This window comes from Tetrahymena thermophila (assembly GCF_000189635.1).
Source record: "Tetrahymena thermophila SB210 genomic scaffold scf_8254378, whole genome shotgun sequence".
Lineage (NCBI taxonomy): Eukaryota > Ciliophora > Oligohymenophorea > Hymenostomatida > Tetrahymenidae > Tetrahymena > Tetrahymena thermophila.
Window position 1 is genome coordinate 81,383 of NW_002476162.1, and position 23,312 is coordinate 104,694.

General features: G+C 21.2%; 5 protein-coding genes across 5 annotated transcripts; all 5 read right to left on the reverse strand. All coding sequences in view use genetic code 6, as the record gives it.

Annotated features, from left to right (window-relative positions):
• Positions 1–156: 156 nt before the first annotated feature.
• Positions 157–6,040, reverse strand: TTHERM_00615890 (hypothetical protein; the record flags this gene model as incomplete). Its single annotated transcript, XM_001024659.2, has 12 exons — positions 157–235; positions 364–1,094; positions 1,381–1,391; positions 1,455–2,055; positions 2,109–2,289; positions 2,344–2,552; positions 2,908–3,104; positions 3,216–3,435; positions 3,485–4,028; positions 4,170–4,536; positions 4,586–4,900; positions 5,317–6,040. The coding sequence occupies 12 exons, from the start codon at positions 6,038–6,040 to the stop codon at positions 157–159; spliced, it is 4,179 nt and encodes a 1,392-aa protein (XP_001024659.2).
• Positions 6,041–9,353: 3,313 nt separating this feature from the next.
• TTHERM_000615909 (transmembrane protein, putative) lies at positions 9,354–9,871 on the reverse strand (the record flags this gene model as incomplete). The annotated part of the gene is made up of 2 exons (XM_012800173.1): positions 9,354–9,661; positions 9,724–9,871. The coding sequence occupies 2 exons, from the start codon at positions 9,869–9,871 to the stop codon at positions 9,354–9,356; spliced, it is 456 nt and encodes a 151-aa protein (XP_012655627.1).
• A 1,228-nt stretch (positions 9,872–11,099) lies between these two features.
• TTHERM_00615910 (hypothetical protein) lies at positions 11,100–12,000 on the reverse strand. Its single transcript, XM_001024661.2, has one exon. The coding sequence runs from the start codon at positions 11,799–11,801 to the stop codon at positions 11,346–11,348; it is 456 nt and encodes a 151-aa protein (XP_001024661.1). The 5' UTR covers positions 11,802–12,000; the 3' UTR covers positions 11,100–11,345.
• Positions 12,001–12,596: 596 nt separating this feature from the next.
• On the reverse strand, positions 12,597–13,689 carry TTHERM_00615930 (eukaryotic aspartyl protease; the record flags this gene model as incomplete). The annotated part of the gene is made up of 2 exons (XM_001024663.2): positions 12,597–12,628; positions 12,738–13,689. The coding sequence occupies 2 exons, from the start codon at positions 13,687–13,689 to the stop codon at positions 12,597–12,599; spliced, it is 984 nt and encodes a 327-aa protein (XP_001024663.2).
• Positions 13,690–14,732: 1,043 nt separating this feature from the next.
• TTHERM_00615940 (dienelactone hydrolase family protein) lies at positions 14,733–21,071 on the reverse strand (the record flags this gene model as incomplete). The annotated part of the gene is made up of 3 exons (XM_001024664.3): positions 14,733–14,839; positions 14,891–14,977; positions 15,026–21,071. The coding sequence occupies 3 exons, from the start codon at positions 21,069–21,071 to the stop codon at positions 14,733–14,735; spliced, it is 6,240 nt and encodes a 2,079-aa protein (XP_001024664.3).
• Between the last annotated feature and the right edge of the window lie 2,241 nt (positions 21,072–23,312).

The window sequence follows — 23,312 nt, forward strand, 5'->3', positions numbered from 1 at the left end:
CTTATCTATGTAAACTTGAAGCTATTTGGGTCTTAAATGTTAATTGTTATTAAATTCATACCTTATTGGTCAAAGCAATATACAGTTTAATTACGTATATTGCAATCATTAATTAGTTATTTAAATTAACTAGAAATTAAACTTATCATCATACTTTCATAGTCTATAATTTATAGATATAAAGTAGAAGTTATTGTGTTTTAAAGTAGCAGAACAGGGAAGAAGCTTAATTCTTCTAGTAAAGTGTAATATTAGTAATTAATTGATTAAAAATAATATGTTTTAAGGAGATTAATATTTTAATTATTACACTAATATATGCAGTACCTTAATATATGATGTTAAATAATCATATATTATTACGTATCATTTGTAGCTTATTTTAAAATTTGTATAATTCTATAATTATACTTAGTGCTATTATTTATATTTGATATTTGTCCAAGTGGTCCTCCTTTTAATGTAAATTATAAATCTTAGTCTAGAGTCACATCGAAGCTTAAAGATGGTGTTATTGTTTAATTTTACAAAGAGATTTAATAAAAAGAAATTTAATTGTAATTGAATTCTCTTGCAAATACAGTTAAATTATCGTTTTAGTTCATTGCTTATGGGATATAACTAATTAAATCTGCATTTTGAGGACCTAAATAAAAATTCTAATAATCATAGAAAGTAATTGAAGAGTAATCATAAATTATGATATTTTCTTATGTGATGCATGTAAGTATATTGCTTTGTTTATCAAGGCTTATAGATATAATTTATCCGCCATCTTAGGATTAGCTTAGATTTTCTTAAAAGTTGAGATAATGAATTATTTAAGTTTATGAAATTTAAATAAAGAACACATTATCTGCAAATACTATAATAAGTATATCCTTTTAAAAATCTTCAATAATAGTAAATTTAGTTTACTAGTTATATTATGAAAAGGTTTAGGAGTACTAAGAGATGTCTATTGATCTAACCTGAGAAGCCGAAGTTGTATATTAATCGTCAAGATACATTATTTAAATTAATAACTTTTAGTTAGGTGCTACAATTAAATTTAATGGGTAGTCGTAATAAGAAAGTTGATCGATATCAATATTCTAGTTTTATAAAATTTTTAATGTTTAATTAGAAGAATAAAAAATGGCATAAATAATAAAAAAGAGATATTTATATTTGTGTTTTTTAAAAATAAGAAAAATTATATTTAACTTATTAATACCATAATTTCTCATTTATACTGTATTAATCTTTAAAGCATTTTGCAAATAAACTTAGCATTAACAAAAAAATTAAAGCTGAATAATTATTTAGTTAGTGTAAACATAATATGTGAGAATTTAAGGTATTTAAATATTTAAGTAAAATAGTTAAAAATAAACTTACATTTATGAATGCTATAGTTTTAATAAGTTTGAATTAAGAACTATAGATCTAACATTGCATATAATCTTAATTACATAAAATAATTCTTTAATTATAGCTATCATAGAATTATTTAACAAATGTTACAGTTTAGAATACTATAGCAAAGTAATTAAATTTTTTAAAAGATGGTGCAGTATATACTACAGCGATACATGGATTTGTTACTAAATAAAACAAGTTTAACTAATCCAAACTATATAAGCTTACCATACGAGAATTTCCTAATGTTTTAGTTGTTAAAAACCAATTAGTTTTATTTTAGCTGTATGAAAAGCTTGTTATTTATGTAGTTTATTTCAACAAAATATTTTTGTTAACTCTATCAAAAGATGAGGTACATTTTAGAATAGGATCATAATTTGGATCTTGAGGCATTTCATACATAAATTAACCAGTAGAAAACTAAAAAATGAACCATTAGCAGAATGAATTTGATATAACTAAAGTATCTTCTTAGAAATCAACTATAAACTGATTAATTTAAGAAGGTATATTATCAATCATTTAAAGTATAGACTCATTCTTATAAATTATAAAACCATTATCATAATATATTGTTTAATAGTTTCCATATGATAAAATACCTTGAACATTTGTAAGAGTTGGTTAGTTAATTTATGCTATAATATTAATCTATTTTAAAATATTTTATTCTTTAATAACTATTTTAATTTATAAAAACTTACTTTTAGCTGCGATTTATATAAAGTTGAACATAAAAACATATTATTTTATGAATCCCTTAAAACAAGATATATTATATCTAGAGATATATCAATAAAAGAGGCTAAATTGATAAAATTTAGCTTTGAAAGTGATATATAATCAAGATACATTTATCCAGGTACTTTCATTTGAACCTAAGAACTAAAGATATTAATTATTTAATAATAAGATTAATTTATAAATAAAAATTATTACTTGTTATATCCTTCATTACCATAAATGTTGCAGATTCCAGAATTATCTTAATCTAGAAGTAGGGCCTTTTCGTCTAAGTAGCTATCAGAGAAATATTAAATAGTTTACTATTAACATGATAGAAAAGGTAAGTATATCTAAAATACTTATTTAATTTGATTTTAAGATAAAGAATAAACCTTCAAATTTAATCCTTAAAGGAATCCAAACTATTATTAATAATTAAATTAATTTTAAATTAAAAATTTAAAAGTCAATTATATCATAACTTTTTTCAAATTGTTAAAAATAAAGTAAATTTATTTAGAAACAGAATTTAAAAAAAACAGTTTTTGTCTTTCATTAAGATTACTTTATAACTATTTTTCTAAAAATTGTTTTAATTAATTTAGAAAAACTTTATTTTATTTAAAAGTGACGTTTTTTAATTATTATATTAGTTTAATTAAATATATGAAAAAAAAATAAAAAATTGCTCTTATTTTTTCATTTTTTGAAGAGAAAATTATAAAATATTTTTTTGGAAGTCTATATTAACTTTTTGAATTAAATTTTAAATTTTACATGTATTTAATCATAAAATGTTATTATTTAGCTAACTGACTAAGAGCATTATATAATTGACTCAGAAGATGATGGATAGTGTATAATTTAGATCTTGTTTAAATCATATGAAGCTAAAATAAAATCACCATAAACAATTTAGTAAATAACCTTTCCATAGGCAGAGTATTAAACTTACAAGGAATTTAAGTTATTATCTATAAAATTTATTTAATTCTATTAAAAAATTACAATCAATTGCTTGTTTTGATAGTAGATAAATTATGAGGTAGATTAAATTGTATATTTTATTTATTTAATTATGTTACCTAAAAAATCTATAATAAACATATTATTTGTTGTTATGCATATTATATTTGCATCGTTAATTTAATAAGCATAAAGAATATTTTCTGCTTATTGACCATTAAAAAGCTTAAAATCATAAGTTGTCAAATTTATGAAGTCAAAGTAAGAAAGTGTTGCATCCATTTAATCTACGAGACATACAATTTTTTTAACTTAATCAAAAAATCTATAAACCTAACTCTTTTATTTAGTTAAAAGTTAAAAATAATATTTATTGCTAATTATTTACATATGTTAGATCTAACCTGGCAGGTATTTCTTTTATAATTTATCCATTTGATGTATATGCTACAACTGATTTCCAATTTATGTCGTCGAAATTGTAGACATAAAAATTTTCATCGCTATCAAAAAAGGGAATACCATTTGAAAATGCTCTTGGCATAGCTACTTAAGTTATAAACTCTGATTCATTTTAAGGGTCTTTACTAAAGTCTATTATTAAAATTCCTCCAAACTAAAAAAGATATACTCTATTTTTTAATTTATTTTGTAAAGGTTAATATAATTAAATGAAATTAGTGTTCAAAATTATATCTCCATTTCTCATGTCTCTCAATTGATAGGTTAATTGAAATCCTTGCAAGGCATATTTTTTTCCTTAAGAATCATAAGTATTTGAACTAAAGGATCCTTCATGTTAATTTGGATAGCTTTATTTCTTGCAAATAGTTTATTTATCTATTTTATAGCTTTAGTTATCATTCAAGATTACTGAAGCAATATTATTTTCATCAGTAGTAATAACAATATCTTTATCTACAATACGCATACTATAAAAAAATGAATTGAAATAGTATTGCTTGATTGTTAGAAGATTTAAATCTTATTTGAAAATGTAATTAGATTTGTAAAAATTGGCATAAAATACTGTATCTCCTAATATTTAATTAAATATCATTTGAGTATTTTACTTAAAACTTACTACTTCGCTAATAGAATTATTGCCATTTGTGTTTGAAGTAATGTTGAATAATTTATAAGATAAATTATTATAAGAAACTTTTTAATTCTGTAAAATAAGCATGAGTTTAGTCTCAGAAGAAAGAAAGCTTACCAAGTAATTGTTTGTATCCATATTTTAGATGATAAATTCTTAACAGCTTTAAACAGATTTTTCATTCAGGATTAGAATAGCATAGTTATTTGCTCCAGTTAAGATGTATATTTTTTAAGTGGCTCTAGATATTGCATTATACTTGTTATAAAGATAGCATATAGGTAATTATTGCTTATATAAAACTCCAATTTAAGTTTTACCACTGCTATCGATCCATTTTTCTGATAAAAAACATTATTAAATAAATTTTAAAAATATCTTTAAAAATACCTGCTGATTTGTATATTAAAATCTCTTAACTAAATTATACAATGCATATATAGTAGCTACTATCTGCTTGGAACTGTATATAGTTTTGAGACCAATCCAAAGAAGAGTTATTATTAAAAATATTTATTACTTTAAAAAGTAGTACATTTTATTCACTTTTTATGCAAATATAATCCATTCCATTATAAGAAGCAAAGTCAAAAAAAGACAGTGTACCTTTAGATGACTATTATAGAGCATGTATTTCCTATATTTGTGGTGATTTTAGGTCAAATGCCTAAATATATTTAGGGTACATACAGAGATAGAATTACTCTTTTATAAAATAAATAGTTTAAATTGTAAAAAGAAAAAATTTTTTTTATTTTAAATAAATTTTTTATGATAATTTAAGTAGTCTCTATTTATTAATTTTACTAATTAATGATATTTTTACTCTTTCTTTTTAGAAAAGAAAATTATTGATTAATAATTTCAAAGTGAGATTTATTTTTCAAAATAAAATTTAATAAAAAAAAATATTTTTTATGTAAAAATATTTTAAGTCACAATTTTTTTCTTTCGGTAATCTTCCGAAATAACATTTTAGCTTGATTAATTGAAGTAAATAATTAAAAAAATTACTTTTGATAATATTATTTTAAATATTTACGAAGAAGAATTTATATGAAGTAAAATGAAGATATAATTAGAAATTAAGTATTTTTAATCAAATTTTAAAATTAAATTACTTTGAGATAATTTACAAAACAATGAGTTATTAGGATTACTTAAAGTTGGTTTAATCTCTGAAAGGAAATTTATCACTGGTGTAATATATCTCCAAAACTTGATATTTCCTATATTATCGTAAGTGACCATTATTTCTTATTAGTTGTTATCAATATATTTTTCAATTGATAAAATAGTCTACGTTTATATTACTTAGTATGTATGACAATAATTGCTTTCAGATTATTATATAGGGCATTTGTTTATTATTTAGCATGTTGAAAACTGGTCATTTTTTGTTTGTCCTAATCCGCATTAAAAGGTACACTGGCTATTTTAAATTAGGAATTTCGACTAGCCTAAACAATCAGAGATGCATATTCCATCTGTTAGTTAAAAGTTTTCTTTACATACTTTGCAAGTATTTTAAGTAGTGCACAGAAGACATCCCTCTAATTAGCACTATTAGCACTAGTTTTGTAATGGGTCAAAATAATATTAGCATTCGCTTAGACAGCTTTCATAATCTTCGCTTAGATAAAAAGCAGTTGAGCATTGCTAGCAAGTTTAATATTATTCTGAATATAAGTTAGAAGAAGGGTTCAATCCTAATTAGCAACTTTAGCAATTTTAAGAGCACTTAAAACATAGATTTTAGTAAGGGTCAAATCCTTATCCTTAAGGGCAGGCTTATTCATTTGAAAACATCAAGCTCAAGGTAATTATTAGCAATTTAAGTTTCATTTACTTTATCATTATTATTTTTTCACAGTTTAAAGTTTTGTCAATTTATTATTTATAATTATTTAATTAATTTATTATTTTTTAAACAGAAAATGTTAAGCAAATAAATTAAATGCAGTTTATTTAAACAGAAAACTTCTTTTGTTGAATTTAAGTAATAATAGATGCAAATTGAACATAAAATTAAGCCTTTTTATTTAAATGTTAAGAATTTATCATAATGAATTTCTTTTTACAATTCTATGAATTTTCGTTGGTTGATTTAAATAAATAAAAAAATTTACATTGATTGTTAAATTTAAAGGTCATTCATTATGTGTTTGAATATTAAATTATTAGTATTTAAAATGCAAATACAAATTTCCTTTTTTAAAAATATACTCGTTTATTTTATTGCTAAAGTATGTATAGTCTTATTTTTTTAAAATTATTTTAGCAACCCTATTATATAACATAAATCTTCATTCATTAAGATCAATACAAAGCAGTTAATTTTTTTCAGCTGCTAATTAAAAATATTTTTAATTTTTTTATAAGTTTTTGTATAAAATATTATTTTATTAACTTTATGGTATGAATAAAATATTTAAAACAACATATATTTTTAAAAGAAAACAGAAGAGAGTTTTAGTATTATTGGTAAATGTTTAGAAAATATATTAACATTTGAATTTATCACAAAAAGAATAATAATTAATCTTTAATTTTCTTTACTAACCAAAAAATAAATAAGTAATCACTCTTTTTTAAATTTTGTAACATAAATTAATTTGTTGCTAGTTAGATAAGCTTCTATTTCTAATCTGAGTCATCAATTATATCTGTTAATATAATAATTACAAAAAATGTAACAATATGTATTTATTAGAAAAATAGAATATATTATTTACATTAATTTTAGTAAAAGTAAGTAAATTATTTTTATCTGTCATTCATTTTTTAAAAATATTACTATTTTATTATCTCCTTCATTTTAACTTTTTTTTTATCTATTATCATTTGATTATTGGCCATAATCTCTATTGTTTGTATTCTACTGAATTTTATTAAGCAAGAGAATTTAAAAAAGAAATTTAGAAGGAGAAAGAAAAATAGATGTTATTTTAAAATATCGTTATTAATTGATTTTTCATTTTGTTTCAAAAATTTGAAAAAATGTAAAAGTAAAATAATTAGCCTAGAAAAGCTATTAAATTAGTATAAATATTTAGATAATAGAAAATTGTTCTCGATATGTAATCCGATAAATAATTTAATTCAAAATATTTGGTCAATTTAAATTATTATATTTTTTTATTCATATTTTTCTTTATTCATAACTTTTTTGAAACAACATAAATGCAAAAATCTTGTTAAAAATTACTTTTTAAGTTAATCTTTATGATCAAAAACTCTAAACAAAATAAAATAATTATTAAAAGTTGGTTTTTTAATATTATATGGCATGGAGAATTTAAAATAAAATGGTATCATTATGGTTAAAATTGAAGAAAATAATAAAATTTAATTATAAAGATAATGAAGTAAATCATGTAAAGTTTCCAGGTTAATCTAGATATAATTACAATTTTTATATTTCAGTTGATTAGTTGGTTGAATTTTAAACCCCAATTTTGATTACAAATATAATTAGAAATTAAATAATAAGTAACATTCATAAATTTTTGAAAGAAATAAGCTTATTTCTCGTCACTTTTACAATCATGTTTAAATCCAAAAATATGCTCTTTTTTTTAAAATTATTTTTAATAATATTATAAAAAGAAAAAACTAAAAAATAAATTGATTCTTTATTGATATATATTATATATTTAAATTCAGTAAATTTATTGTAAAATTTTTAATCATTTTAAAAAGTTCTTGTTAAATTGATCAAATCTATATTTAAGTTTTCATTAAATAATCATATTTACAAACACCTAATAAATTATTTAAAATGATGATCAATTCGTATAAATTTTATGATTATAATTAATTATATTTAAGGTACCCCAAATCCAAAGGGCATATCATCATATGAGTTAGTGTATTTAATTTATTTTTTTTTGGTTTTCAAAAAATTTATTATATATCGTATGAAATTCATTTAGAGGCAATGATATTAGTAATATTTATGTATTTTTTATTGAGATTTTAAGTCTTAATATTAAAAAATAATTTTCCAATAAAATTAGGTCTTAATTATTGAAGAATTAAAGTGTTTTTAGTTCATTCTTTTCAAATGTAATTTTTGTCCTATTCATTTTTTTAAGATAATTGATAATTTATTATTTATTACTTTTTGAATTATTTTTTTATTTTTGAAGGTAATTTTTTACAGTTTTAAATTTTATTTTATAAGATTAAATGGGGAAACATAAAAAGATAAAATCAGATGAAGAAATAAAATTTGAAGGTTATTTTGAACTATTAACTTCTATTTGAAAGTGATTTTTCTTTTTGTTTCAAAAGACTATTTTAAAATAGCAACACTAAAATTATTAGCCTAGATTAACAAAATAAATATTTGCTTAAAATTATAAAATAAAATAATTTTTTGAAATAGATTTTTAAATATTTATCAGCATATAAATTTAAAGTAGAATGATGGCAAAATGTTGAAGCCTTTAAAAATATTAAAATTCATTTTTTTAAAAAGTTAAAGAAAAAATGAGCTTACTAGTTATATAGCTATAATGCTAATTACTTTTTGATAGGCTGATCGAGCTTTTTTAACCCCATCCACCTATAGTCTATTATTAATGCAAATTTAAATTAAATAAATTTGCTGATAATCATAATTTTCTGAAAGAATAATCTTCTTTTTTCTTGATAATTTATGTATATTTAAATATAAATACAAAAAGACGATCTAGTATTTTAGCTGTTTTGGTTAACACCTTAAAGAAAAAAACTAAATAATCAATGATATTTGAATGTATAAATATTTTATAATATAAGAATTCCAAGCACATTATGTATATTATTAAATTTTTTGAAGTTTTTTAAAAAGCTCTGTCTAAATGAAAATTTTTCTAATTCGAAAAAATCAACATTGTAAAAATACAATATACATCAACAAATAAATATTTTGTTTACTAATATAATAAGCTTCATTTTAATTTATTTTTAAAGAAATTACTAACTTCTCAAAGAGTTTTTTAAGTACTTCTGAGTAGTAATGACTTGAATATTATTTTATTAATACATGCTCAGCTCCATTCTAAATGCTTTTTAGATAGTTATAAAAATTTAATATTTGCAATAACTAAAAAATATTAATTATTTATTTGTTGATTTCATTATATTTAAATCTACTTCAGCTTTCTTTGCTTCATTTTCTAATTTTTTAACCATTTTAGATTAGGTATTCCTTTAATCTAATGTTACACGCTTATATGACTTTAAGCAGGAACCTTTATATTCTTTATTTGGTATTTTGTTTAGTCAGGAATAAAATAGAAAAGAGCATCTGCTCTAAAGACCAAACATCCTTTAAAAAAAAAATGAGAGTCCCACCTAAACAAAATCCTAAAATAGCTACTTTAATGAATCTTAATTTATTTTTTAAGTGATTGGTAGTCCTTTCATATCTGAAACTGCACCACTCCAGACTAAATCTTAATAATAATAACTAGCTCACTATTAAACATTTAAATAAAATACAAATTAAATTTATCATAAATAATTATATATTGTCATACTTCTCCATTTTTAGCACAGCTCCTTTAATGATACCAGATACTAAAACATTAAATCCCTACGCAGCAACCTTATCTACTGTGATAGATAGTAAGTGACTTGTTTAAACTCCACACTTGAAATAAAACTAACCTAAGCTAGATCCTTCATATTAAATAGCCTATTCTACCACTGTTTTTAGAATTTTTTCCTCTATATACATCAAAAACAATAACAGTGAACCTTTTAGCAGAGAATTTATCAGTAGTAATGAATAATGACTGTTTAAAACCAAACCATTAGTCAAAAATCCCTTACTATGTTCTCTTTGTTTAGCATGGAAAGTAATGTTGTGTTATCCTGCAGTAATAATATTATTTGCATGCTTATCGATTAAAAAGCTAAGACTAATTTTTTATTATTTAATACGCTTTTGATAAAAAAAAATAATTTATGTTAAAATAATTAAATAATTATTAAATATAAGGAATATTTTATAATAAATGTCAAAAAAATATAAAAGATATTATTTTTTTGCTCTTTAAATGTATTGTTAGCATAGATATTTCATTCCTTCAATTTTTTCTCTGATCTAATAAAATAGATCAATAATTAATACAAATTAAGATTCTTCTAAAAAAATAAAATAGAAATAAATATCTATTTTTTAATTTTAAAACTTTTAGAAATCTTAAAATACTTAAAATAGTATTGATCAGATCCTTAATGTCTTAATAAAATAAATTAATAGGTTATATTTTATCTTTTTTATTTAAGATTGGTTGAAAGAAAAGTATTGTATAAACATAAATTACTTAATTTAAAAGTAACAACCACATTGAAAAGAATTAAAAATTATCTTTTAATTCTTCTAAATTCTTTAAATCTTCTAAATTATTATGTAAGCTAATAACTTACATCAAAATAAAAAAATTCAAACAGCTTAATACTATTATATTAATATAACTTTTAGATATATCAAATTCAATATTTAAAATTATTAACAAAAAGTATATTTTATCTAATTAGTTTATTTTTGTAAAACAAAATTAAAAAATGTTAATTTAAACCTTTTTTAGTAAAAGCAAAAAAAATATTTTGGAATTGAAAAGCAATTATAATTTTAAGCTTTTTACTATTTTTATTAATGAAATTGTAAAATTGTAGATATGAATACTACATATTCTCATTAATTAAGCCTAGTTTAATAAAACAGTATTTCTTCTCAAAAATTGGATTTTTTACTAAAAGAATAGATAAAACAAAAAAAGCAAAAATCTTATTGATAATTAAACATACATAGTAAATTAAAATTTTATTTAATTATTTAAATATATAAAATTAAATTTTATTTATGATTAAGTAACAATTAAAACTTTTGAAAATATTTTTGATTGTTCTTTTTATATTTTATTGAAATTAATTTAAGTAAAATTATTTTAAAGCCTTAATCACTATTAAAAAATAAAAAGTATATGACATTATGTAATTCAAAATAGTTAAATATTTTGTTGCTTTAGAAACGATTTTACAAGATACTTTTTGGTCAATCATGTCTTCATATTTGTTGCAAACAAATGTAAAGCATTTTTCACAAATAAAATTAACCAGTTACTTTTTTAGGCATAAATTTGATGTTACTTTATCATATGATCTCTAAAGCTGTTGAGTTTCTGCCAGCCCTACATATGTATTCTAAATACATTTTATTTATATTTATCTTCAAGGTAAGCAATTTTCTATTGTTTTTTGCTTCTAACTCTGTTAGGGCTCCTTCAAAATCTTTTCTTAAGCTTGAACATACTACCTAATTAGATATTGAAAGCTAAACACCAATCCTTTCTAAGTCACACCTTTAGCAAAAAGTAATATATTCATTTTAACTTAGCGCATCTTTCTCTATCTCATAGGTATTTATACATTTAGAATAAAATTATGTAGAAGCATCACAGCACATATAACATATAAATTTTTCACATTAATTACACTAATTACCACTATATTAGTCATTTTTTATCTATCTGTTCAAAATTTATACTTCAGTTTCTTTATATTCAAGAATATAAGAAGTTTCTTAGTTATCTGCAATCGTCTGGCTCATTAAAATTTATTTAAGCCTAAATTTTAAGCATAATGTTACTTTGCAAATGAGACAAAAATGCAGTCCTTACCTCTCCCAACTTTAAGAACATTCAACACATAAAAAATGTTTGCAACTATAAATAGAAAGATCAACACCTGCCCAATAAAGCTACTCAACATCTTATGAGCAAATACAGTATAAAATTATTTGAGAGCTAAATTAATTATTTGAATATATTATTTTATCTAAAACTACATAGCTTTGAAATCAAAGCTTTTTGGCTGAATTCTATTCGATTTATTTAATACTCACAAAAATCGTATTAATACTTTTAATTATTTTTGTTTAAATACTTATTCTATGCCCAATTTATTTAAATTATGTATGAACTCAGAGTAGCCCATTTTTATAAAGCTTTTGCAATTTTATTTTTCTTTCTGTTTTTGCTTTTTTGTTTTTATAAATCTATCTTTTTTTTATTAAATTAATATTTTTTATGATTAATTGGTTCTTATAAATATTATTTTCGATTTTTTCCTGTTATACATATGTATAGGTAGTAAAAGCTTTTAAAATAATAAATTAGATGAAATGATTAGAAAGTTTTAAGTATAAAAACAAATATAATTAATATAAAAATAAAAAGATTATTTATTATTTAATTTCATAGTGTTTTATATTTAGGATTATAAATGATAGATACTTCTCCTTTCAATTATTTTTATTTTTGAATGAATTAAAAAGCAGTAAACACTAATAATGTAAAACCTATTGAGTTAAAGGAAGAGAATAAAATAATAAGGGCTTTCAAATTCATGTGTTTAACTGTTTTAATTCCATTAAACCTAAGAGAATTATTTTCTTTTGAAAATAATATTTTGGCATTTGCATATTTTATTAATTAAGAAACAAAATTGTAATTTCTATAATTTATTATGTTAATTTAACATTTACCTTATATCTTTCCATCAGATGTTTAGTATGTTTAATAGTTAGTATACATATTTGGGGTAATTTCAAATATATATTCTTGTGAAATAAACTTGAAGGTAGGCAAAGATTTAACTGTTTAACACTAGCAATTTTCACAATTTGTTAAATCCTATCTTTACACTTTCTAAAAATACTTTGAGTATATCTCTTTAGGGATGTATAATTAATTTTGAGATAACTCAATAGGATCAAAATTGACTATCCTGAGTTTTAATTAATCCGTAATATCTTAGTTATTTGCATAAACTCCATATATTTTGATATTAAATGAGCTGTCACCTACCAAAGAATCTTCGGGAGAGCTAAAAATTAGGTTATTACTTCTGTCTAAGTCGTAAACTATATCTATTTTTTAATTTTGATGTTAGGATTTTTACAGCAAGTAATCACTACTTTAAATTATGTCTTGCTCCTTCATGTAATCAAAATAATTATTATCCTTTCTATTAAAGAGTGTTACCCCGTTTAAAAACTAGAATGGTAACCTAGAAGGATCATTTACAACACAAGGAAATGAGTATTAAAATTATTTATCTCCAATCTTCATAACATCTTAAACAATATTTCCAACAAATTATCCTCCATAAACAATATTAGATTAATAGTTCTATCCAATTTAAGCTGTAGAACTAGTGTGCATATTATACAACGTGAGGTCATAAGGTTTTATCTAATTATCATAGTACTCTGGATCGTTTACTTATATGCTAGAGTCTATAATAAACTATCCAAGATCTGAAGAGCCTGACTATTCAAACAAGACTAATATTTACTATGTAACAGGTGGAGTTCCAAGTTATAATGTAATTTTTTTTGATTTATTTGGAGTGTTACCATCACCAAGCATTTCCATTTGTAATATACCTTCACAAGCAACTAAGCTAATATACAAAAAGAAGAATATCAAATTCATATTTTCACTCACTTTAATTTATATCTATTTTATTTAATTATTTTCTTATAATCAAGTTATCATTTATTATTTATTTAGCAATATATATGTGTTTTAATTCCTAGTCATAAGCTTGTCTATTAATAAATAGATGTTCCTAATCTTCTTTTTGATCAGCGGGTTTACTTTTTCTAATAAAATATAAATTTATTTTTACTGCTTTAATTTTCCATTATTGAATTTAATTATTTTCTTCTTAATCAAGTTATCATTTATTATCTATTTAGCAATAAATAAGTGTTTTAATTCTTAGTCATATATACGTTTGCCTATTAATAAATAGGTGTTCCTAATCTTCTTTTTGATCAGCCGATTTACTTTTTCAAATAAAATATAAATTTATTTTTAGCTGCTTTAATTCTCTACTTTATATTTTTATATCATTCATTCTATAAGTTCATTAAATAAAAACGTTTTTCTTTCATAAAAAAGTGATCTTAAGCTTACAATAAGTAATAAATTATTTAAAAATACAGCAAAGTTACATTTATAAAGCATTAATTTTACTTTTGATTTTCTGATAGCTAATAAAATTATTTAGATTAGAAATATAGCATTTAAAAAAATGGCTATTGCTGCTAAACAGCACATATTCATTAATTTTGAAAAGTAAATAAAACATTTCTTTTATTTTTATTACTTTATTTGTATTTATGAAATAAATTAAATTTGTAAAATGAATGTGCGCGCAAAGGAATATTTAAGATTTAAAAAGGAGGGCAATTATGTAAAAAATAAAAATGTTTTAATAGTTTTGTAATGTATTTTATTTTTTAAATTTTATAAAATATGGAGAGAATAAATTTTAGAAATAATTAGTTAGAAGTTACAGTATAATATAATTTATTAATAAATTTATCAAATATCTCATACAAAAATATAGAAGTATAAAGAGTCAAATACAATTAAATTAATATATACTTAATCCCAATATAAAATTACTAAATAATATATATATATATATATATAAATCATGCGTTTAGCTTTTATTAAGAAAAAAGCTCTCAATTATCTTGAGTTTATTGAGACTCAAATACATTAATGTTTTTAGATTATCTTTTAGTAAATAAACTCATTGGAGACCTTGCGATACTGTTTTCATCAAAGTAATCTTTTTTATTAAATAAATGAACAAAAATTTAATGATTAAATCAATTTATACTTATAAATTCATCATCCGTTTTAATGAGTTAGAATTTCTCTATTTTTAAATTATTTCTCTCACTTGATTTTCTTCTACTTATTTTACCTTTTTAGTTTTAAAAAATTTAATATTAAAAAAAATTTATTTTCTTACTTTGAAGATTAATTTCTGAAATGTTTTGACATTTTTAAAAAGAGCTGCTTAAACCGTATAGAGATGTTTATTAATTCATCTATATAATTAAATTTTTATTTTATTCTTGTTCTTCAATAATTTCATCAGCTTAATCATTATTTCGTTGTTTACTGGAATTTCTTTTCTTAAGTTTAATATATTTAAATACTTCTTTTTAAAGCTTGCTCCATCTTTTCATTACTTATAATTGATTGGAGCTTTATATGATTATTTATGATGTTAAAAATTTAGGAAATACATTTTTTATTTTAATTAGCAGCAAATGAAACAAATTTCTTTATTGAGGATCTAAAGGTATTTCTCTCAAAATTACTTTCAATAAAATTCTTACAATAAACAAAAAGTTGAAGAAGAAAATAATTATAGTAAAAATACTCTCCCAAACTGTATTTCCCATAAGATTGATTATTATTGCTAAGACAATAGAATTAAATTATAGAACTGAAGCCATTAAATCTAGATTATTTAATTAAATATTGCTATATGGTTTACTAAAGAATGATGCTAAACCATAAATAAATAATACTGATAAAGAAACTATAGCTTTATATCCAATATTATCAAAAAAGGTGCAAAGATAAATTAAAGATTTTTAAGTAGTCTTTATTATTTCCCAGTAGTATTTTTCTTATCTATACTCATAAAATAAAATGCCATAAACTTTTATATTTTCAATTTTTGTAAGGCTAGTTCTTTTTTGTTTTAGCTTAAAAAGGAAAAATAAAGGTAAAAGCAAATAGAGTAACACTAATGAAGGAATCAAAATAAAAAATATATTTTATTAATGGTCATCTCCAAAGCAGAAATATTATTTATCTGTTAAAACATAAGAATAATCACCAATTTAAACACAGCTAAGTTATTAGACAAAATAATTAATAAGGCTTGGAGAAAAGAAAAGCCATAAGAAGATAAATGAGCACTTTATATCATAGATATACAATCTGTAATAATTAAATTTGCATTTTAGTAAAAATATACCTAAAGCAAATATAAATAAGAAAGTTAAAGGAATCAATATCCTTAAAATTGATCTCCTTGTTAATATATTTCCTATTTCTAAAGAATTAATCAAAATACAATCTATTGACATCCTTTAAATTAATATAATAATATTTATTTTTTAAAAGGGGTAAAAAAAATTTATTTTTTTATTTTAATTCCAAAAATAAAGTAAATTTTAAAAATTTTTGATTTATAATTTTGATGAATTTCTAAAAAAAATAAATTACATTGAATCCGATGAGGAGTCTCCAAAAATACCAATTACTTATTTGATATAATAAGAAAAATTTGTAAATTAGAATATGATAGTAATAATTTGAGCATAATTGATTAATATCTTAGTAGCAACTGTATTCTAATCAGACTCTGATGATTTGCCAATACAAATAAAATTTAATCGCTTGATATACAAAAAAAGGCATTTTTGAGTAGTGAATCTTTATATTTTCCTAAAACAGAATGATAAATAGCACAACATTGCTAAATATAGAAGGAAATAAGAAATAATATCTATATCATTATCTTTGCATTTCATACAGCTAAGATTATCGCTTTTAGAATATTAATCTCCCCATAATTAATTATTAATGTCACAACTTTCACATAATGCTCCTATATGACCAACTCTGCAAATTGATTTTTCAAATTATTCTATAATAAAATTATTATAATTTAATATTATTAAATTTTAAGCATTTACCTTAATGCATTTGGGTAGAAAAGTTATAATTCTACTAATTTTATGCTTATATGCAGTTAGAAGGATTAGAACATGCAAATACCTTGCTCGACTGTGGATTTAATCTCCAGTATCCATCTTATAGAACTATTATATCTTTTTCACAATAACTAGCTTATTCAGGACAACGGCTGCATTAATTAGTCTATGAATCAGAAAAGCTGCTTATAAAAGAATACGTTCCTATTTTTTTTTATAGTATTAAAAATCCTAAAATATTTTTTTTATTTATTTTTATAGTTTTAATCTTTTTAAATGTTTATGTAATCGATCTTATAAAAAATGATTTTTAAAATGAAGCATATAATTATTATTGGATTTTAGAAAAAATTTTTAGCAAATATTATTTTTACCTTATGGACATTCATAACATTAAATGAGATTAAATTCTTACTTAGGAATTTACCCAACTTAGCATGGCAAAAAGTTTAATTAAATATTACTTTCTACTGAGCTTAATATGAAATAGTTTTATTAAAAATCATAAATTGGTACCTTTGAAGAAAGTTAAATTTATAAAAACTAAGTGCTAGAAGGATTGGATGTTATTTATGGCTAAAAAGTGATATAATTATTATAAATTTAAATTCCACCTTAAATGTGCATTTTCGACTCATCTTAGTTTACAATAAGAATATCATATCCTTAAAATTCTTTAATTATATATTCATGAATTTTATTAGTTTCAATATTTAAGGGGTAATTTACTACTTCTTCAAATTCATCAACCAAATAAAATATAAGAGGTTAACTCAAAGTATTTCCAGATACCAATTAAGATAACATTTAAGTATAATTCATTTGAAATTTTATTGATTTTGGATAAGAGGTAATTTATTAGCCAAACAAAAGAGCCTTGTTATTAAAAATTTAAGATTATTAAATATCAAGATGGCGATATTTATACTTGTTATCTCTATAAATTAATGAAGAATTCATTCCTTAGTATCTGATTCCACCTCCGATTACTGCATAATTAAAGGAAATTGTACAATTATTAAGATAAACTTAACTATTACTAATATATATTCCTCCACCACAACCCTTTTAAACATTGTTCTTAGAAATAAGGGTATTATTAATTATTATATTATTTGTTGTATCAAACGATACTGTTCCATAAAAAGTTTCTTCGAGATAATTCATATTAATTATTAAGTCACTCAAAATAACTTTGCTATGCTAAAAAATATAAATCACTTAACCATTTTATAGACTATTATCATTAAATTAACTATGTTATATCTAACAACTTAAAGCGTCTAATTCAGAGCCTAAGTTTTTATGTTAAAAGCTATTTAACAAAAATAGTGAGCCATATATCTAGTTTTTATTTACTATTAAGTTTTAAACTTTTATTATGTTTGAATAAAATTAAATTATATCGCTATTAAATATTCCATTTTAAATGCTCATAATTTCTACATTTATATTTAAGCTTGATATGTAGATTGATGGGTTTTATTGATCTTTGAATTCACTATCTATAACTTACAATTTAGAAACTGTAACTTATGAAACTATGATTATTACTTTATTATAAAATTATTCTTAAACTTAAACAAAAGAAGGTCCTGTACTATTTGTAACTGTAAGATTTTATAAATTGTTTATTAAAGATCCCATAATTTATATTAAAGAGTAAGATTTTCCTTCAAATTAAGAGTTATAAATTTACAGACTTTAGATAAAAAAATTATTGATATTAGAGGAAGAGATTATAGAACCACTTGACTTAGTGGTGTTCACTAAAATATTATTTATTGTTAAATTTCCAATATTTTAAAAGTTAAATATACTGCTTACTTGTAGATTTGAATTTTAAATAACAATATTTGATATGCTTAGAGTTTAGATGCTATCAAATGCAATTAAATATTTCAAATATGGATATTTATTTTAAGTGGTAAAGTTTTTAAATGTAAGTCTGTCTAAATAAACAAAGTTGATATTTTTGATTAAAATCATGCAGCTATTCTGTGCACTGCTATTAATCAAATGTTATGAAGTGATAAAATCTGAATTTGAAAAAATAAGCTCATTCATATTTTAATATATAATACATACTTAGCTATCCAAATCAATAATTGTATTTGCCAAACTTATGCTTAAAATGTTTTAGCTACTATTAATATCAATTACAATCGGGGTAATTAATTGCTTATTTTATGGTTACTAAGGAATTGTGAGCCTCATATTCAAAATTTCTAAATTAGCTATGCTTGCATTAAAAATGTTGTTGATATTATTATAATTTTAATTTATTAGATAGACAAGTGAATTTTACTAATCTGAATATAGCCTTAAGGTAAAATTAGATGATTTTAGTGTTTAAAAAATATCTTATCTTAAATAGAGACTTGTTTGTGGTATAAAATATATCTCCAAAACTTAAATATTGGCATAGTTTTTTGATACAAATTAATCCTAAATAGCTTACATCTTTACAGAATATTGAAGTAGGGATAAGTCTTAAATATAGTCACTGAATTTTAATACACACTATTAATCTGAAGCATATATTGAAGAATCTACATTTTAATTTGTAGTTAAAGTGTATTATAACAATCTAATGTCATAATTTGAGCTGATAACCATTGACAACTGATATGTATTTAACTACTATACAGTATTTAAAATAGCATAACCAATAATTGGTAAACTAACTTAAAATGATTATAGTAGATTATAGTTATTTTTAGAAAAGTAGTACACATCAATTTCTGCTTTTGAAGCTAAAAGCATAATTTATTTTGATAATATTTAAATTTACTAAATTGCTGTAATATTAAAAGACCTTATTGTTAGATAAAGAGAAAAATCTATTAAAGAATAAATGTTTGCCTATCCAAAAGTTTGTAAGACTAAAAACTATGATATTTATTCAGTTATCTTTGACTCTTCGTATTTTTTATTATAAAAGAGAGGAATTTGGCTTGAAGAAGATAAGTCTCTCAGCTTTTAAGCAGGCTATTTCAAGTTATAAAGTGAATTTACTAGCATACCATCTTGATCAATAGCTACTAACTTTAAATCAAATGTCTAATAAAGTTCTAATAAAATGTATTAGCTACCAACTTTTAATGATTAAATATTATTTGCCATTTACAATTTAGATAATTTATTTAGGATAGGATTCCAACTAAAAACAATACTACTGCAATAAAACACTAATGGTAGATTTGTAGTATTTTAAATGATATTTTTACCAAATATTATATTTTAATTGGTTAATTATTGATCTAACTAACTTATCTATGTAAACTTGAAGTTATTTGGGTCTTAAATGTTAATTGTTATTAAATTCATTCCTTGTTAGTCAAAGCAATATATAGTTTAGTTACGAATATTGCAATCGTTAATAAGTTAATAGAATTAACTAGAAACTAAACTTATAATATTACTTTCATTGTCTATAATTTATAGATATATAGTAGAAGCAATAGTGCTTTAAAGTAGCAGAATAGGGAAGAAGTTTAATTCCTCTAGTAAAGTGTAATATTGGTAATTAATAGATTAAAAATAATATATTTTAATGAGATTAATATTTGAATTGTTAAGTTGGTATACGCAATACCTTAAAATATGATGTTAAATAATTATATATTACGACAAATCATTTGTAGTTTATTTCAAAATTTGTATAATTCTATAATTATACTTAATACCATCATTTATATTTAATATGCGTCCAAGTGGTCCTCCTTTTAATGTAAATTATAAATCTTAGTCTTGAGTTACATCTAAACTTAAAAATGGTGTCATAGTTTACTTTTACAAAGAGACTTAGTAAAAAGAAATTAAATTATAATTGAATTCTCTTGCAAACACAATTAAATTATCATTTTAGTTCGATGTTTATGCAATGTAACTAATTAAATCTGCATTTTGAGGACCTAAATAAAAATTCTAATAATCATAGAAAGTAATTGAAGAATAATCATAAATTATGATGTTTTCTTATGTGATACATGTAAGTATATTACTTTGTTTATCAAGACTTATAGATCTAATTTATCCGTCAGCTTAGGATTAGCTTAGATTTTCTTAAAAGTTGAGATAATGAATTATTTAAGTTTATGATATTTAAATAAAGAACACATTATCTGTAAATACTATAATAAGTATATCCTTTTAAAAATCTTCAATAATAGTAAATTTAGTTTACTAGTTATATTATGAAAAGTTTTAAGAGTACTAAGAGATATCTATTGATTTAACCTGAGTAGTCGGAGTTGTATATTAATCGTCAAGATACATTATTTAAATTAATAACTTTTGGTTAGGTGCAACAATAGCATTGATTGGGTGTTCATAATAAGAAAGTTGATCTATATCTATATTCTAGTTTTATCAAATGTATAATATTAAAATAAATAAACTGAATAGATAAAGAATTATAAAAAGAATAAATATTGAGATATTTTTGTATTTTTTAAAACAAGATAAATTTAATTTATTAATACCATAATTTCTCATTAATTCTTTAGTAATCTTAAAAGAATTTTGCAAAATAACTTAGCATTCATTTAAAAAAAAATTAAACAATTATTTTATTTATTTTAAATTTTATATGTGAGAATTTAAGGTATTTAATAATTTTAATAATATTGTTAAAAATTAAACTTACATTTATGAATGCTAATGTTTTAATAAGTTTGAATTCTGAACTATAGATCTAGCATTGCATATAATCTTAATTGCATAAAATAATTCTTTAATTATAGCTATCATAGAATTATCTTACGAACGTTATAGTTTAGAAAATTACAGCAAAGTAAGCAAACTTGTTGAATGATGGTGCAGTATATACTACAGCAATACACGGATTTGTTATTACATAAAACAAATTTAACTAATCCAAACTATACAAACCTACCATACGATAATTTCCTAATATACTAGTTGTTAAAAACCAATTAGTTTCATTTTTACTATATGAAAAGCTTGTTATTTATGTAGTTTATTTCAACAGAATATTTTTGTTAACTCTATCAAAAGATGAGGTACATTTTAGAGTAGGATCATAAGCTGAATCTTGAGGCATTTCATACATAAGCTTACCAGTTGAAAACTAAAATATAAACCATTAGCAGAATGAATTTGATATTACTAAAGTATCTTCTTAGAAATCAATAATAAACTGATTAATTTAAGAAGGTATGTTATCAATAATTTATAATATGGACTCATTCTTATAAATTATGAAACCATTATCATAATATATTGCTTAATAGTTTTCATAAGATTAAATACCTTGAATATTTGTGAGAGTTGGTTAGTTTATTTATGCTATTATATTAATCTATTTTTAATATTATTTTATTCTTTTAAAACTATTTTAATTTATAAAAACTTACATTTAGCTGTGATCTATATAAAATTGAGCCTAAAAACATATTATTTTATGAATCCCTTAAAACAAGATATATTATATCTACAGAAGTATCAATAAAAGAGACTAAGTTGATGTAGTTTATTTTTGAAAGTGATATATAATCAAGATACATTTATCCAGGTACTTTCATTTGAACCTAAGAACTAAAGATATTAATGATTTAAAAATAATATTAGTTTATAATTAAAAATTATTACCTGCTTAATCCTAGATTACCAAAAATGTTGCAGATACCAGAATTATCTTAATCTAGATAAATGTTTTCATAGTTTAAGTAACTACCACTAAAATATTAAATACTTTACTATTAGCATGATATAGAAGGTTATTATATCTAAAATACTTATTTAATTTAATTTTAGGATAAAGAATAAACCTTCAAAATTAATCCTTAAATGAATCCAAACTTTTATTAATAATTAAATAACTTTTAAACAAAAAATTAAAAATCAATTAAATCGTAAATTTCAATTTATTAAAAATATACTCAAATTAACAGAAATAAAATTCAAAAAATACATTTTTTCTCATTAAATAAGTCATTCAAAAATTATTTTAATTGATTTTTTTTAATTTTATTTTACTGAATGACTATATAATAGACTAAAGATTCTATTTCTGAAAAATAAATAAAAACTGATCTTATTTTTTCTTTTTTTTTGGTAATACAAAATTTTTTTTTGAAGAGAGAATAATGAATTATTTTTTGGAAGTTTAGTTAATTTTATTTTTTAAATTTCTAAATTTACATGAAGTTAATCATAAAATGTTATTATTTAACGAACTAGGTCGGAGCATTATATAGTTGTCTCAGAAGAAGAAGGATAATGTATAATTTGAATCTTGTTTATATCATATGAAGCTAAAATAAAGTCGCCATAAACAATTTAGTAAATAACCTTTCCATATGTAGAGTATTATACTTATAAGGAATTTAAGTTATTATCTATAAAATGTATTTAATTCTATTGAAAGATTACAATCAATTGCTTGTTTTAATAGTAGATAAACTATGAGATAGATTAAATTGTATATTATGTTTATTTAATTATCTTACCTAAAAAATCTATAATAAACATATGATTTGCTGTTATGCATATTAT